This window comes from Dromaius novaehollandiae, chromosome Z (assembly GCF_036370855.1).
Source record: "Dromaius novaehollandiae isolate bDroNov1 chromosome Z, bDroNov1.hap1, whole genome shotgun sequence".
NCBI classification, from domain to species: Eukaryota; Metazoa; Chordata; class Aves; order Casuariiformes; family Dromaiidae; genus Dromaius; species Dromaius novaehollandiae.
In genome coordinates, this window is record NC_088132.1 from 67,727,686 (window position 1) to 67,746,065 (window position 18,380).

Genomic DNA, 18,380 nt, shown 5'->3' on the forward strand with positions numbered 1-18,380 from the left:
ATAGAAATTTTTTATCTTTCTGGCAAAGGAAACTGCGTTAGTTTAAAAAAAAAGACAGCAAAACATTCAGACAGGTTTTATGGGGAAACCTTTGCAATCCTAATAAAGCCCCTTCTGCTTTGAAGTCAGACGCTGATTCAGTAAATGACTCATGTTAGCAATTAGAAAATGGTCATTTAGGGCCCTGATTTCATTCGAGACAAGGAGGGTGAGGGTGGGGAAAGAGACACAATAAATCTTGAGAGGCTTAAAAGGAAGAGCAGGCTAAAGTGTGAACTTTTTATTTCAGCAACGGAAGCGAGAAATCAGTGATTCATTAAAGGAGAGAGAAAGACCTCCATGGAAGCTGGCAAAGAAGGAGGAAAAGGAGCTAATTATGTCTCTTCCCTTTTTACTCTCTCGGACCAGCATATAATCTGCTTTTCCAGGGTCTGCCTGTAGTATATACTTCTTTCCAACCTCTCCACCCAACCCCTCCTCCAGCAGGGGGGAGGGGGAGCTCCAGCAGGCAACAAGCTCCAGGTGGCTTTCTCAAGCACTTCGCTGCCAAAAAAATAAAATAAAATCCTGCGCTAGAAAACAAGTTTCTTGGGGGGGGGGGGAGGAAGGCCTCCCTAGAGGGGATTGGTTCAGCCGGGAAGACAGGGAAATTAGTAAAGCATGAGCCTCCAAGCCATGCTGGTGGCCAGCGCTCAGAGGAGAAGGACGCTGTAGGAGCAATTAGCAGCGAGCTGGCGGCGGCGGCGGCTGCTGCCGCCCGGGAGGAAGCCGGGCAGCTCCTGCGGCTCCCTCCGCAGCAGGCATTTGCTCACTCCAACTGCAAAAGGGTTTCAGATGTCCCACCGCTGCTTGACCCCCTGCAAATAAGGGTTGACCACCAGAGGCACATCCCACCTCTGACTTGTAATCGCTGACATTTAGGCTACAGCTTCCAACCTGTTTACAACCAAAGGGGGAGGGAGAGGAAGGGAAGGGGGGGAGACAAGTTGGGATTTTTCCCCTCTCTCTCTCTTTCTTTTTCCTCTCTCTCTCTCTCTGGATTTTTTCTTTTTTTTTTTTTTTTTAATACTGTTCTGGAGAATTCAAAGCAAAACAAAGAAACTGCCTCCTCTGGGGCTGTCAGTGAGAAAGGACGAGTTGTGCAACTGGTTTGGGATTTGCAAAAAAGCAAAGGGGTGGGGATCAGAAGAAGGTGCAAAGCCACAAAGTGTGAGCGTGAGTGTGTGTGTGTAAAGGAGCGTGTGCGTGAAAAGTCCCTTCTAGCACCCCTTTCTGCTGGTTGTTGTTGTTATTGTTGCTTACTTTGCTGTCATCTATTTTTCAGACCTTTCTGCATCTAAGATGGTGAAGAAAGGAGTGAGGAAGAGAACAAAATAACTACTGGGAAGTCTCAAACCAGGTTGGGGAGTGTGTGTGTATGGGGGGGTGGGGTGGGGAAGAGAAAAAGGAAAGAGGATTAACCACAGCAACCCCCCCAAAAAAACCAACAGCTCTCATTTCTGAGGGAGGACTCGCAGGATTAAAAGGCAGCAACTTCTGAGGCGATTTGTCCCCTGAGTTATGGATGTTGGTGCACTTACTTCAGGCCAGATCAGAGCTCAGAGGGATCTAACCAGAAGCAGCAACCACCGGCTCTCCACTTGCCTTTTACCAGGTTTTACCCTTCCAGTATGTTTCTTTTGATAAGACATTTTCCAGCGCCCAGAGTTTCAGTACAATGTGCAAATGGATACTGACAAATGGTGCCTCAGCCTTTTCCCACCTGCCTTGTTGCTGCTTGCTGCTGCTCTTCTTGGTGTCTTCTGTGCCTGTCACCTGCCATGACCTCGGCCAGGACATGCTGTCCCCGGAGGCCACCAACTCTTCTTCTTCATCATCCTCCTCCTTCCCCTCGTCCTTCTCCTCTCCTTCCAGTGCGGGGAGACACGTGCGGAGCTACAATCACCTCCAAGGAGACGTGCGCAAGAGGAAGCTCTACTCGTACAACAAGTACTTTCTCAAGATCGAGAAGAACGGCAAGGTCAGCGGCACCAAGAAGGAGAACTGCCCCTTCAGTAAGTACCGCCGCGCCGCCCCGGCCCCGGCCCCGGCCCCGAGCGCCCCGCGGCGGCGCCGCGCCCCGCCGCCGCCCGCAGCTCCGGGCGCCCGAGCCCCGCGGCGGGAGGGGGCGAGGGGCGGGTGTGTCGGGGGGCTCCTCTGCGGGCGGCTCCCCGCAGCCCCGGCTCTGCAGGTCTCGCCGGGCGCGCTTGCTTTGCAAACGGCTTCGCCGAGCACAGTGTGTTTCTTTGCCTGGCGGAGGGGCAAATTAGCAAGATTTGCAAGGATGTGGCGCGGAGCGTGTGTGTGAGGGGGGGGGGCATTGTCTCCCGGGCCTGAACGTAATTATCCGCTGTCGTTAAAGCGCCCTGATGAGGACGCGCTATTAAAACAATGCCTCGGCTTCCCCGCACGCACACGCTCCGCTCTCCGAGCCCTGCGCCCGCGCCCCCTCCTCCCCGCGCCCCGACGCGGCGCGTTTTGCTTTGCGCCGGGCTCCATGTGCGCCGAGGGGCTCCCGCGGCCGCGGGGAGCCGGTGCGCGGCCGCCCGCGGTAACGCGATGCTCGTGCCTGCCGCGTCCCTGGCATATGTGCTGCGCCCCGCCGCCGCCGAGCTCTCGGGTTGCAGCGCCGCTATACTACTACTCACTCCATTGTAAACATCTGGGGCTGGATCCGCACAGACCTCACACACATTTCATTGTCTTTTTTTTTTTTTTAAGAAATAATTTCAAAGTAAAAGTCATAAGGCTGTTTCCATGGCTGTAGTTTCGAGCTTTTTTGTAGTACTAATTAGGCTTCTAGTAATAGCAGGCTTCTGGTAATGTATTTCTGGCTGTCAGTGCTAGAAATGTAACCTTTACTGGGTTTTCTTGCCTGTGCAATCTCACATTGAAGTAACTGTAGTAAATCACAATATATTGCATTGTAACTCTTAAGTGACTGCATCCCACTATAGCAGCATGCTGAAAAAGTAAGCTCTGTTCTGCAAGTGTTTGAGTGAGCTTTCTTACTTGTTTCGCTGCTGGAGAACAGCTCTTTTGGTTCTTCGGTTGTTTTTTGTAAATCCAGATAAACCTAGGGATAAATCTGCTGTTATATTAAAGAGATGTAGGTACCCCCCTTATTAGCTAATGTGTAAAGTGTGGAATACTTTAGCAGGTTGCCATGCTGTGTGATCAACATTACCGTTAATTCCCCTGTACTTCTATTAAACACCCACAACATACGCTTACAAACAGGGAGGAGAGGGCTGCTGTATCATGTGTCATTATTTCACTTGCTCCACCTTGCAACTTCATACTTTATCATGCACTTCATGTTTATAAAGGCTTTAGATGTCAAAGCAGCTGAATCTTACCACCTCACTTTTATATTTCATAGAAAGCCAGTTTCTTGAAAAACAGAGCTATGATGAAGGCTTCATTTTGATGAATTTGTGCTTAACTAGGTCTTTGCACTGTATGTCTTACATTACTTTTGTTTATAGAGCAGGATAGTGTGATTCCCCTAAAATGGGATTCTGAAAGCTCTGTATGCATCTCTGGAAACAGCAAGCCATTCAGTTCAGAGTACTGCTGCAGAACAGGATATAAGGGGCCGATCCCACAACAGGGTATTCAGATAAGGAACTACTCATCTGAGCAGCCCCACTTAGCCAGTAGAACGGTTCAGTAAGTAAAGCTGCGTACAAGTATGCGTTCCTGCAGGATCTTGCCATGAGGAGGTAGAATAAACCGAGATGCACACATACATCTTTCAAGGCCCAATATGTCAGTCTGCACTCAAGGACAACTCACCGTAACTAAAGGATATGACTCTTTCTCCTAGTTTTCTAGTCAGTGCATCAGAAAGAAAATTGGCATGCTTGATGATGTCATGGTTGTTTTCACATCTGCAGAGTATCTACTGAAAAAGAGAAGAATATTTTTTTCATATAAATACAAACCAATGGCTTTATTATGCATAGTTGTATCCCGTCCCTCAAGTTTATGTGCAATGGAGAAAGGAGTCCCATTTTCTCAAAAATACTAGCTTGCTAGCTCCATTTACACTGTGTCTGATTCAGTGATGTATAACATCTTTAAAATGCAATTAGGACTTTGCTAGCAGAAGAAAGATCAAACAGTTATGTGCTCTTCTTTAATATTCCTTATAATTTGTGGTGTGAAATTGTGTTTTCTGTAAAAGCACATAAGCTGAGACCATTTAAGTGCTGTTACTGCCCCTTAATTTCAAGGGTGTCTGTATCAAAATGTTGCAAGTGATTGGCAAAATCCATGCTTTTCGTGACTTCACATGTAGCTGTTTGATCAGAACGCTGCCATAATCCCCAGCTAGACTGATTCCGTGCAAATATGTGGTATCATTAAGATAGTCTAAAACGTGTAATTACATGCGAGTAAATTTCTGCCATACATAAAGAGTTAGCCAGCCAGCCCACTAAACTGTAGCCTGTTTAACATGAAAGACTATTTAATCTCTAATATAAGTTCCTCTTTCAAAACCACACTTTCCTAAACAAATAATAATGACTATTGACACATAAGACTTTGTTTGAAATATTCTAATTTAGGGATTCATTTTCTTTTCTCATATGATAATGTTTAAAATCCATTTATGCTGCAGTAGAATCTTATCTGCAGGGCCGTAAGATCATGATATGTTGTGTAATTAGACAACAGCTTTCATGGCTGGATGCCAGTTAAGCACTGTCAAGTAAGGGGAACAGTTGGAGAAAGACAGAATAAACATTCAGAAAATACAGTTCAGTCCCCAGCCTTTAAAATGGCTCACGCAGCATTCATAGATTTGCTCTATAAATATTGCGTAGCGTGCACTAAATAAAAGTTTACTTTGGCAGATGTTTTCCAACTTGATTGCATGGAACTATTACATCAGCCTTGCTCTACGTATAGGGCGATGGGAACAGAGGTGGCTTGTGACTGTTCTGTCAGGACGCTGGGGAACTTGCATAACTTAGTAGAACTGGAGTGCATCCGTCACTAGATGTATGCTAGACAGTTTAGGTTTTGTTTTATTATTCCCTGCATATAGAGTTTTGTCCTTGAAATGCAACCGCTCAATACTAGCTCGTACCTCAGCAGCACAGCTGTGAAGTCCCTTGCCCCCATTCTTGATAGGTCCATTCGTATATGTGAATAAGGACAGCTCTCCTGCTTTCTGGTGACTCAAGTACCTGCAGGGAAAAACAAAACCAGAAAACCTCCAAAGATTTATTACAAAAGTATTAGCTATAACTTGACATTTGAGATGACCAAGAGGAGCTTTCACCGTATGTAAAAATGGAGAAATAACTGCATGTGTGCGGATTCTGACCTTACTTGCACCCAGAAAACTTCTCGGAAGTTAGTGAATCTCTTTGGGTTTAATGGGCAGTATGGTTTGGGCTACATGGTATATGATAAGCTGATTCACGACAGCCTGAACTTATTTTTAAGTGTTATGCTGCCAACATACATTTTTAGTTGAATTATAAGGCAACCATTAACACTGCTATGAAGTACATGGACTTCAAATATAGTTACGGGAGAGAAATAATGCTTACAATACAACACGATACAATAATTCTTAATTAGCAGCACCTAATCTGCAGTCTATAGTAGGAGTTCTGCCTGAGCAAGAATTGCAGGATCAGGCCATTAATGAGGTACATGTTTATGGAGTGGAGTCTACGTCAATATGAGAGTGGATGTTAGTGGGAAGAATTAATGGGGCGATTCTTACGGGCTTTGGACCCAGCTCTGCTTGCAGTGCTATGCAAAACCTACAGTAGATGGCGGCACAGCCACTGTCTGGTGTCACCTCTGCTCGAAGTAGGTGGACAAGAAGGGGCCAGATCCTCAGCTGTATGAGCTCATTTAGTTCCAGCAAAGCTACAGGGGCTTACACCAGCCAAGAGGCTATTAACTGGCTTTCTGAACATCCAGAGTGGATTAATCCGAACAGTACAAAGGCACCCTCAATGCAGAATAAGAGGGTTCACTGGGGTAGCTAGCATGACATAATTAGCTACTCTTCACAAGCTAACCTGTTCCAGGCTTTTCCCCTGAGTACATGATTATCTTTAATACTCAGCTTTAGAATCTGCTGAAGTCCCTGGTAGTCCTCGGTTTTGCTTTAGCGAGTGTGGGATCTGATTAGCAACACAGTGAATCATAGCAAGAAAGTTTCTAGTCTGAATTCTGTAGCCCAAATGATTGTAATTGCTCTAATTGCTAGAAACAACAAATATTACTACTGAGGGTTTAAAGTATGTGCATATATACATTACATATAAATACGTTTGCATGTTGGCTTGTATACATAGAAATAGCAGTAAAAGACAGCGTCCTGGTTAAGTATGTGCAGTTTGATACTCAGTTTTTGAACATAAAGTCCCAAGTCACAAACAGTGTGCGTCATTAGCGTATAGGTTTAACTGGCTACATATCAAAGTTCTCACCTGTTCAGAGGTTATTTCCTGTGACTGACTTTGCACCTATAAACAATATTCTCAGGTGTAATAAAATCACAAAGCTTGACAGCTATGTTAACCTCAGCTACACAGATTCAAATAGATTAGAATATTTGGTAAAATAGATTCTCTTGCTCTTGAACTCTTTTTTGATTGGCTGTTTGGGGTTAGCAGCTCTTCAAGAGCTGGTGTTTGTAAATTAATATGAGACTTTTCTTTGCATTTTTCTGAAGACTGCTTACTAGGCATATGTGTTTCATTGTTTTACTCTCGGCAGCAATCTGCTATATTTTGTTACCTATTAAAAAGACTTAAATAGGAAATAATACTGTTTCAGTGAAGTAATTTGAATCTTGGGGGTTTAATAGGAAGATGGTTTCTGTAGATGGTTTTATGTAGATGGTTTCTCACTTTTAGTCTTGGGTTTGTTGTTTTTTTTCTCCAGAACTCAGTTACGTAATTTATAACCAGCAGTGTACACCTCAGGCACATAGGATTTATGAATGTGGAAAGAATTGTACTATTTAATGTCTACATGACACTCTCCTGTTACCTTTACTGCATTCCTGCCTCGTGGACCCCATGTGCTGATACAATGGCCCTGTCATAAATCTGTTTAAAATACACAGTTGTAAGAAGTCTTTTTGTCTTCATAAATCTAACTTATAACCACTTGCAAAAAAGAAAGAGCTGGGGCATTTGGAGGTTTGTTCTTCTTAAAACCTCAGAAGAGCAAGACCATGGGGCCTACAAGCTTATGGATGCCCTGCTGGCATCCTACAGCAGGATGATTCGCAGGTATTGGTTTGGTCAAAACTGCCAGTGAAGCTGGTGTTAGCTGAGTGAGCGCTGCAGAATGTGCTTACGGTTTGGAAACATCTTGGATGCATTCAGTGGTAGGATAAGATCCTCTGTTTTGAAATAAGGCATTGTAAGATGACTTTCAGATGTCTTTGGGCTGTGTGTGTGAATAGGGGCCTTTTCGCTTCAAATGGGAGTTAGATCAGATTCTGCAATAGGGGAGTTCTCATTTCTTCGACAGAGCCTTTCATTTTGGAAAAGGAAAAGCCCTTCTATGAGCAAATCTTGTCAACTTGTGTGTCTCGGGCTAAAAACAGCAGGTACCTGTATGAATAGTGCGACATCCCCTCTCATGGAGGATTCCTGACTTTTTCTCTGAGTGAATAATACAACCGCACAAGGAGGGTTCTTAATAGGGAAAAACATCTTTGTAAACAATACCGTATTTTTATTCATAAGCTTAATACTTGAGATGGTAGAAATAGTGTCAACAAAGCAGAGAAACAATTCGGTCAATGCAGGATTTGTTATAATGCTCTCTTTATGGACTGTGCTTGTTAGTCTGTTTTCTCAGTTTTGTCAAGAGCTTTGTGAATCAGGCTATTACAGTCCTTTCCTCCCCAAAATAGCACTGAGTTGAAATTTCAGTTTGCACATACTGAATACTTGCTGCCTTTGCATATTTTGAACACTTGTGACCATTCCTTACAGCTGCCATAAGACACTGAAATACTTTATCCTAATATTCTAGGTTTTATCTTCTAGTGATCTCTTTGCCACTTTAAACAGCACAACTACAAAGAAATAGTTCCAACATTTATCAGCGTTAACAACCAGTGTCAATTTGATAAGACTGCATGGAAAAGTAAGCTTTGCTTGCTTCAGGCTAAGAAAACCAAACTATTAGACCAGAAATGGAGGATGCATATAGTAACGTGAGCACATGAACGTTTCTTGATTGGTATCTATACTGGTACCACTAGTCCAACTGTATGCACTCACCAAATGGATTTTCCCTCTTTTGCTTCAACAACCTATTTCGATGCAAGATTTTAATATCTTACAGCCTTTCGTTGTTCAGGTGCTTTGAACATAAAAAAGTAGTTGATGGTACATAGGACCATTAGTTCTGTGAACTGGAAAGATCCTTTATTAACAGTATTAATTGCTTTTGTTGCGAGTGCCAACTTGTTGTAAAACATTTCTATTAGTTACAACATAATAAAAATGAGACAGGAAACACTGTTACATGACGTTTTGAAAAAGTCAGCCTGGGAAAGCTCTCTGTGTTTATGAAGAAAATTGAAATCTTCAAGGGGACGGCTGAGGAGGAAGTGACTTGCTCTTTAATCCTTGGATGGATATTAAAACTGAATTCATTAGCTGAATGGATTATTAAAACTGATTGTGCTACTTCATGAGTACAGTGCAACAAATGGAAGTTGCAGGGGAAAGAAATGGTTACAAGTGAGCCGGGTCACATGCTAAATAATGGCTTTAAAGGCACTCTTTGCTTTTAAATTAGGTCACTTGTGTTCTTTCTTTGAACATTCAGTTCTAATTGCGACAGTAAATCATAGGATATGCTCAAAGTAGATTCCCATGTAAGGTGGACAACTGGACAGTGCCTTTTTACTGCTACTAACACGTGCATCCAATTACTGGGTTGATATACTCACAGTGTCAGCTGTAAAGCATTCTCCTATTTTATAGTTAGCCTAAAGAATTATTAGCCTGTCCCCTTTCACATTTACCTCTAAATAATCTGTCAGTAGTGTATATCTTCTACAGTTAAAGAGGAATTTTCACACGCATGGAGGCTGACTTTCAAGAAAAAGGAAATGTTGTAACTTAGAGCAAAAAGTTTCATTCCTTTCGTCCCTGCCCCCTTCCGCAGTTTGTGGTGATGTGCAAGAGAGGAAAAGGCTACAGATGCTAGAAACATCAATGCTCATGAATTTTATATAAAAACAAAGATCAGATCTTTCATAAACCTTGATATAGTAAAGCAATATGATGCCTACTTCTTTCATGGTGAAGAATGCATGTAAAGGACAACAGACTTGGTTGTTTTTCACAGTTGCCAGCTCCTCCTACGTGGGGGGCAGAGGTGAAAATGGGGGGGCCTGAGGAGTCCAGTTACTCTTCCTCCTTCAGCTACTGATATTAGAGGTTCAAAAGATAGCACAGAAATAAAGGAAATATAAGCTTTCTTTTAGGTTCCCACTGCACATCTGTGCAGCTGTAGTCAGCGGACGTGGGAGTTGGGGAAAGGCCACTGAAGCATTTTGGAAGCATTCAGGATGTTGCTTAATTGGAGTTAAGGCATGGTGCTAAGCAGGGGCTGCGTATGAATGAGTGATACCGTGCCCGCATTAGAGGAAGGGGACGGGAAGTGTGACAAGTGCCAGAGCAGCACTAGAAAGGATGACAAGAAAGAAACAGGGGCAGCATGTGTCACAAGTGGGAGAGAAGCGGCGAGACGGGGAGCATGGCTTACCCATTTTGGCAGCAGTGAACTGCCAGTGACGCTGAATTAGTCTGTCTCATCTGACTGTATCCTCAGTTTGGTCACAGCCTGAACCTGTGAAGCCACAGACTCATTAAGGTACCTATTGATTTTGCCCAGAAGTATGAATTGGTGTTGGGATATGAATTTGTTCGTGTCCCCCTGCCCCAGCTTCACTGTACCTTGTCTGACCCCGTTCTGTAGGCAGTACTCCGTGCGTGCTCCGGGATTGCCTTCGATTTATCTTGCTCTCCAAGAGGCTTAATGACATGCTTTGTTCCTCATGTCCAAGTCGGTGCTGACTACTTGCAAGCTGAAAGGTGGCCACACTTCCCTCTGGAAGCAATAAGCTACTTAAAGCAGCCACAATCGAATTTGTGTTAAAGAAGAAAAAAGTGGTGTTTTTTGTTTTTGTTTTTTATTTTATTTTATTTTTTTTACTGTGCTAGTACTATCCAGGAAATCTGTTACGAGGGAGGGAAAAAAAAACTGAAGCACATCAAGATACCCCAGATTTCTAAGTGTTTTAATCTTTTAGGGGTGGAATACGCTATTTTATGACTGATACGTTTATTCTTATCAAATATGTCATTTTGTAAGCTTATCTTTAAGATTTGAAGCAGTTATATAGTTACAAGCTCATATATTTAGTAACTTTGTTACTATAGTGAGAGAGGGAATATATGCTCTAGAATAGAATACAGGGTGGCTGCATTACTTTAGTATGAAGTGGATTTCATAGGACTGCAGTTCTAGTGCTTCATTTTCATATGTTTTTGCAAAACATTCCCCTTTACTCAGCCCTGGTGAGGTCACACCTGGAGTACTGGGTCCAGTTTTGGGCTCCCCAGTACAAGAGAGACACGGAGCTACTGGAACAAGTCCAGCAGAGGGCTGCTAAGATGATTAAGTGATTCTGTGAAAATTTTAGGACATGCTGTCAAAGCTCCTGATGCTCAACAAAACAAGACTTTGGCTTTGACAAAACAAAGTTTGTTCTCTATTTCCCGGATACTTATTCTCCCCCACCATGGCTTCCATGGGGGTAAACATTAAAACTGTAAATCATGTCGCTCTGGAAGTATCTCTCTCATCTGTATTGTGGCACCTGTCTTTTGGAAGTGAGAAAAGTAGCAAAAACCTTCCCCTGAAGTTCATCCGCATCTAATTTCACTGAATTTTTCTCCTCTGTTTTAGGGAGAACCGAATGGTGCACACGGCTCACAATCTGATGAGGGACACCTTTCCTTTGTCAGGATGCTAGTGCTTATTGCATTACAATTACAATACAGAAATTCTATTGTGTGCTCACGGAGAACCCAGAGCTGCAAAACTGGTGGTAATACGAAAAGAGGAAGCAGAGCTAAGCTGAGTCATGGCCACCTTTTGCTACTCTGCTTCAAGGTCTAGGCCTGGATGCTCAGCTGGCTGTTTATATGCTGAAAAGGTAGCCTCCTCACGCAAGAGATGTATATGTGGTTTTGGTGCGACTTCACTAGAGAATCTGGGTCAGCAGCAGACTATTTGGCCAGGGGCTGGGCTAAGACACAACTGTGCGTAAATTGGAGCACAAAGTTAGCACGAGCCGAGTTTCACTGGATGTTCTGAGGTGCAACCAGGCATGAAGATCATTGCAAGCTCTTTAAACTGTCAGTTTACATAGGTTTTCACAGAAATAGTTTGGCAATGAGTAGCATGTAAGATATGGAAGGCAATGATAAGTTGTTTCAGCTTTTTTTGCTTTTAGGTGAAGATGCTGGGTGAAAGCACATATTTTGGGAGTATGCTGAATACTGCAAACAGTAATATTTCCTGTTTGAGTCTCTCTCTTAGACTGATTCGCAGAAGAGCATCACCTCTGCTTCCATAGAGCCATGAGTCCACACAAGCAATGACTCACTTCTTGCGGCAATGCATGATTTAAACCACTTAAGCAGCCAAACCCAGATTTACTGAAGTTAGCAATGGGAGGTGCAAATTATGCCCTTCCTGAGCCCCAGAGCCGGGTTCAATTCAAGCAGTTTTGCTACTTCCTCTGGGTTTTGCTTTGTGGGTAGCCCTCCTCCTGGGCCGAGGAAGATGGAGGGTGATGCTGAGATCATGCAGACTGGCAGTCTATCTGTCCTGGCAAAGACGGTGTTTCCTATTGCCAACCTACTGCGGAAATACTGCAGGATACGTTCATGGGGAGAATACAGACAAAAATCTCTGCTCCGAGCATTATGTAGAAAAATGGGACATTTCTCTCACAGCTTCCTGTGCCCAAATGCTTGGAGGATTGGGAATTTGAACCCAATCCTGTACATCCTGTGGCACTTAGACTATGTAAGAGCTGTATATTAATTTGTGGTACTTCTTCGGTACTTTCTTCTCCCATATGGCATAAACCAATCAAGAACAGTGACTGTCATTTGCTTCAAGGCTGATAATGATTGTGTATTAAGCAGCTACAAGAACTGAACCCACTGACATTACTGAAAAAATTTTAAGATCACTATATGGAAGACAGAAAGATTACTATTAGTAAACGGAGTGTGTAAAATACCTTACTATAGCGCTTTGATGAGGAAATGCATTTCAGCTAGATGTTATACCCTACAGAACAGCTGCTCCTTCAAGGCTGCAACCAAATGCTTTGGGAAAGTACAGGTCCAACACCAGCACTTTTTGTAGAAGTATTTTTTAATTAAACTTTTAAAAGGCTCTTAAAGACTATGATGGAATTTTTGATGAAAACAGTCTGAAACGCATAAGGGCTAGAATAATAAATAACCTGGGAAGTGGAGAAATAAAGGGGACATGTCCTTCATCACAGATAAGCTGTGAAGAAGATACCCAGACCATAAAAAGATTGGGAGGCAAGCTTTTTTGAGTCCTCGGTGCTCCTCCTGCTGATGGTCTAGCAACATAGAGGAAGGATCTGCCTACTTACGAGGGAGAGGGAAGCAGACTGAACAGTCTGGCACAGGGATAGGCTGTGGGAACTTAACTTTGAGTATATGAAGTGCCATAAAGTATTAGGTACTGTGAAATATCAGGTCCTATATATGTTTGTTATCCACTGTACCCCAAAATTTATAAATGTATTTGACTCTAATCTCTCTTTGGCTCCTTGCTGTGTATAAAATCAGGATAGTAATACTTCCTACATTAGCAAGGGTGTTATGAAAACAAATTATTTGTGAAACATGCCAGTAACACTGTGATGAGTGCCAGAAAAAAAGCCCACCAGGAAGGTAATAATTCTCTTTTTACAGTAAGGTTTGGATATAAGGAATAGCAAGGGCAGTTTTGTCCTCTTTATTGGGGGGGGAAGGATGGGGGGACAGTTAGCTCCTTGTTAACTCCAACAGACTTAGGTGTTTGTCCTCTAACCAGCAAAAAAACTTTCAGTTCTACAGGAAAAGGCATTCTACAGCTTCCCTTGCAAGCACTCTGTCAAGATTATTCAACAAATTTGTTGCATAGCATAATGCAGAAATTAACAGGAAAATGCATCCTGACCAAACAGTATAGGTGTAGGTGCAAATCTGCTCTGTCTCCCTGTCAAGCTGAACTCTAGATCTGGTTGTGCTGTATGACCATTATAAACATGAGAGATGTCAAACTTGATTTTACTTAGAAGGCCTGAACATTAGGATGTTTTGTGTCAAGGATCTGTATCATTCCCATGATTATTATTAAAACGGTTAAAATGTAGAAGACATTTCTCTCTCCTCTCTTAACCTTTATGCCTTTCCTTTACAGGAATTTACAGAGCATGATCTCTGCCTAATATTTTTAGCATTTGGCACCATTATACATTTTTGGGAATGCCTTCACTTCCCTGAAATGCTGCATATGTGTTGGAGTTAAGCTACTGGAATTATTTGTTTGTTTTTTATTTCTTTTCCTACCATTTTTTCACTCTTGGTACCTCCCCTTTGGTGTCACAGGCATTATTCTTTCAGTTTAATTTATTGCAGTTAATTTTACATGTCACAACTTCTCTTTGAAATGACAGCCATCCAAGTTAAAGTCTTTTCAACTTTAGTGAAAACACATATAATGAGGCTGACACTTGGCTCATGTGGTATTAATCTGGTCTCTTGGTCATTTCTTCTGTGTCTCCTGCTCTGCTCTGAAAAAGACATATCTGCAGCTGGGGAGTACATAAGATTAACTTCCGCCTCTCTGCAGCTTCTTGCCTCAGACCACACACCAAATAATTCCTCAAAGCATTATCCAGATTTGCTCAAAATTCACCATGCTTGCTTTATTCTTTCAGTTCTGCCACACATGCATTTGTGGACTCTACTTGCAGCTGATTCTGCTTAGGAAACAGGAAACATTTAGCAAAGATGAGGATTTGGAGACAAGCACTATTGTAAAATATCTATAATAATCTTTCTGTGGAACACTTCCCCTTTTGGTTTTGCTGGTTTTATAAATGTATACAATGGACCATAAGGGTCAGCAAGATGTAACATTTTTGTTTTTGATTGTACTATGGGCAAAACAAAGCCTGATCCAGCTTTTCAATACAGATTGAACTGCAATAACTCCTGTGCCCCAAATGAAACAAATAAGCACTGTGGGGTTATTTATTTGTATTCAGAAAGATCTTTAGTGCTCTCTGAATTATTTAATTCAATAATGCAACAAAAAAATTACTGCTCTGCGGATGGAAGAAGTGTTAGCTCAGCTCTCTTATCCAAAGACCTCCAAATCTTAATCACAGTTGAAAGTCCTTGAAAAGTCAGCCACAGATGTGAAGTGTGTGAGTACCTGTGCTCACACACCAATGCAGACTCAAAAAATATCTTTTAACAACGAGCAGGAAACCAGTATATAAGAACATCTCATTACTCTCTGTTACCTTGTGGTTAATACAGGATGTTATAGCTGAGGTTGCCAGACACTTTTCATTAAGTGCATAATGGGGATGGGAACATGTTTTTGCTATTTGAGTAATATTTGTGTGTTGGCTTTTCAGCTAAACATTTTGTAATTATAGTTTCAGATTCTTCCTTTCCCCCATTGCATGACATCTAATCGTTATAAGAAACATTTCATTGCAAGACCACCAGTTGGATCACACTTTCTGCCTCTCACAGTAGTCAGTCTGTTGAATGCATCTAGCTACATGTAACCTCTTTGTTTGTAGATGTGTTTTGTGTCTCAAACTATTGTGGTTCTGCATGCAGAGCTCCTGTTACACACTCACAGAGATGTACTGGTAATGCATGGATAGACAGTACGACAATGCAACCAATGTTCCTCATATAAGATGAAATTTCCAAAGGCCCTAACAACTGATGAGCATGCTTGTACTTTCAGGTGTAATCCTTGTGTAGTTATTGCTCTAAGCACCTCTCTGAGAGTATTCTCTATCAAGCTTATGATATAAAACCTCTTGTGATATAAACCATCTTGAGAATAAGTAGAAATCTGTAATATTATTCCATTATTTGAGTCCATTCGATTCATTCCTTAAAAAGGACCATACCATATGCTTTTCTCCACCCAGCAAAGGATGACAAATGTTGCAGAGACTTCTGGATATCTAGTAATAATCCCAAAGTTTAGTCAGTTAAAGAATTTATCTCATTCTCCTGTTCCAATAAATACCTTGATAATGAATTCTAGTTAACGTGACCTTGTAGCTGGGGTTTTGGAGATTTTTTGCTGTTTTTTTTTTGTTTGTTTTGTTTTCATTCCTCATCCAAAAAGTAGATTTGTTTTCTGATTTCGAAGGAGAGCTGATACTCACAAGCCATATGTCACAAACCACTAAAAGTGTCAAAATCTTACAGCAGGCCCTTGGTGGCTTGTTAATCTCTCCTCCTTTTTCCTCCTTTTTTAAAGGAAACAGACTAATTCACTTAAATATAATGAGAGCCATGCCTGCCATAGCCTAGTTTTTAAACAGTGTCAGCCCAAGTAAGATCTGTCTTATTTCTTCACCTCCTTTTCTTGGCTCCAACAATTAAACGCAAAGCTGAAAAACATAGGTTTTTATGGCTGAGCTATTTCATATGTCAAGTGGGAAGTGGAGGCTGCCATTTTCATAACAGGAAAATATGCAAGTGTTAGGGTGGGAAGTGTTTTTCTCTTCCGTTGTGCCCCCCCCTTCCAAATTATTGTCAGCAACACGCAAAAGATAAACCTCTATGTTAAATAGAGAGACCAGATGTATGTCTAACCTCTTGCCCTCATTATTCTAATTGGCTTCCATTAGGAGCAAAAAGTTAAAGTACCTCTAAACAAAAATAACTGATATAGTAAGATGACCTTTTCAACTGGATAAGAGGTCTTTATAAGAAGAGAGTACCATGAAGTCCTGTGGTAGGCTAACAGACTGTTTTACCATAGTGATGCTTCTGCACTTGGATCAATAACTGAACGTTTACTTTTAACAGGTAGCAGTAAAAAGTTCCCAAGTTGCAGTAAAAAATGAAAGATATCTAACAGCTAGGAGAAATATTCACTTGTTAAAGAAAATCTAGAAATACCATACTATAGATCTTGTAGCTTTCCTGTGTGTTTGCTGTTCTGTGTTAGACTCTCTCATCTCTACAGACATTAGCTGACTAAGCCTCAAAAGATGGCTGTGTTATTTCCCCTTTTTTAGAAAGAATAACTAAGAAAGTTTAAAGACCTGGGTTTTATCTTTTACCATTATTCAGCCTTATTCCACATAAATCCCAGTGATTAGCTTTTGAAAATCCTTGATGAGTCTTCTCCATTCCCTAATATGTGTTCATAGTACAACCAAAGACGTTCATGTTTTTAGTAGAAATGAGAATTGAAGTGTAAGGCGTTATTCTGCTTAGTTTATATGGCAGACTATATCTTCTACGTAGATATGTATGACAGATTAAATTGAACTTTATTGCAAGTTAAAGATACAGAAGTAGAAGAAAAGTTTGCAGAAGTGATTGAAAATAGGCAATAGGCAATTCTGCCTAAATGAGAGAGGTATAGAAGACAGGAAGTATGGAAGTATGGAAGGTGGATCCTGTTTGTAAGAACATCCTTGAACCAGTGGAGACAAGAAAATTTACAATGTTTGAAAATGAATTGTTCTTGATAAGGAGAAGAGCAAAGCTAGGAGCTGTTGGTAACCCATGAGCTATTCTTGGGAAGAATATGATGGAACTGAGTTTGTTTTATCATGAAGGATGGATTTTTTTAAGTGCTGCTCATGTATTCACCACTGGTCACTAGCAGGAGAGAGTCTGTGCTTTAGAGAGTGCACAGTCTGAAAACCAGCACATTTTGCAAATGAATTCTGAATTTGTAATAGTAATTGCTTCCTTCTCCCCCTTTTAAGCTTTTATGGAAGAGTTAGTATTTAGGAGAGAAGGAAAAGGTATTCACTCGGGAAGAAAAGATGATTGCCCAGAGAAAGACAGGAGAAACAGGTCTGAAATCAAAAACAAAAATGGAGAGACTATTGAGATAGGAGATTCAAGTGGTTATTTACAAAAATACCTAGAAATCTAAGGCTGTGGACAGCCTCTACTAGAAGCAGGTGCCCTGGTGGAAGGGAAGTCCTCCAGCAAATTTTTATAACTCCCCTGCTAGAGATTACCATATCTCATCAGTTCATGTGAGCATTCCATAATTTCCCTCAGGCACAGTCACCCAGCTTAGCTTTACTGGCTTAAAGACAAGGTCTCAACCATCCTGGCTGATTTTATCTAAAGCAAGTGTACACTGGAGTGTTTGGAGAGCAGCTTAGCTCCATCTGGGGACAGGGATGAGCAGCTGGAGACAGGAGGCTTTTCTGCCAGTACAGGAAAGGATGTCTTCATTCCTGCCGAAGTCAGTGATGTTTGAATTTCTGGATTTCCTGGCAATCCAGACCTAAAAGTTTCTAGGGACACTGCGATCAGACCATATCTAAGGTCTAGGTAGGGAAAGTTTTATAGCAAACTTTATCATTCCATTCTCTGAAATATCTGGTACTGCCCTTGACAGAAGTAGGATGTGAAATCTCATAATGACTGGCTTGTATAGAATATTTTTCTTCTTTAATTGCAATTCATAACAGGGATGCAGGATGTTGCAGAAGGAAAAAGAGTCACTCTGCTACGAGGAGTGCTGCTCAATATAAAATCATCAGATTTCAGTCTCTTTGAACAGAGAGGACAGAGTTTTGGCCCTATACATAGGTGCAGCAGTCCAAGATCTCAGTTATGCATTGCTCATATTTCTTTCAAATTGGCAATATAAAGTAGCCAATTTTTTTCACATTGTGATTTCAATTTCTATCAAGAGCATCATTTCAGCACCTTATAAAAGTAATAATACCACCATAGAACCTAGTCCAGGAGAAAATACCAGTTGATTTTATGGGTTGTGCCAGTCCTGGAAAAGGTTGCAGATGTCAGCTTTGGCTACTTCAGCTGTTTGTAAAGGAGAAGATCAGTTGTGGCATAAAGAGGAAAAGGAAATTGAAAGAGAATTCTTTGTACTGAAAACTTCAGAATAGCCAGTAGGGAGGCAGAAACACTCTGCATTCACACGATAAGCTCCTCATCTTTCATGCCCTGCAACTGCCTTAGAAC

General features: G+C 41.7%; 1 protein-coding gene across 5 annotated transcripts in view; it reads left to right on the forward strand.

Moving 5' to 3' along the window:
- The first annotated feature begins 671 nt into the window (after positions 1-671).
- LOC135323486 (fibroblast growth factor 10-like) overlaps positions 672-18,380 on the forward strand; it is a 64,660-nt gene continuing 46,951 nt past the window's right edge. Inside the window, exons 1-3 of one of the 5 annotated variants that reach the window (XM_064501388.1) lie at positions 672-1,209; positions 1,325-1,399; positions 1,491-2,054. In XM_064501388.1, coding sequence (XP_064357458.1) covers positions 1,718-2,054 — 337 coding nt within the window. In that variant the 5' untranslated portion in view covers positions 672-1,209; positions 1,325-1,399; positions 1,491-1,717. The other 4 variants (XM_064501389.1, XM_064501390.1, XM_064501392.1 and 1 more) reach the window with 4 other exon arrangements.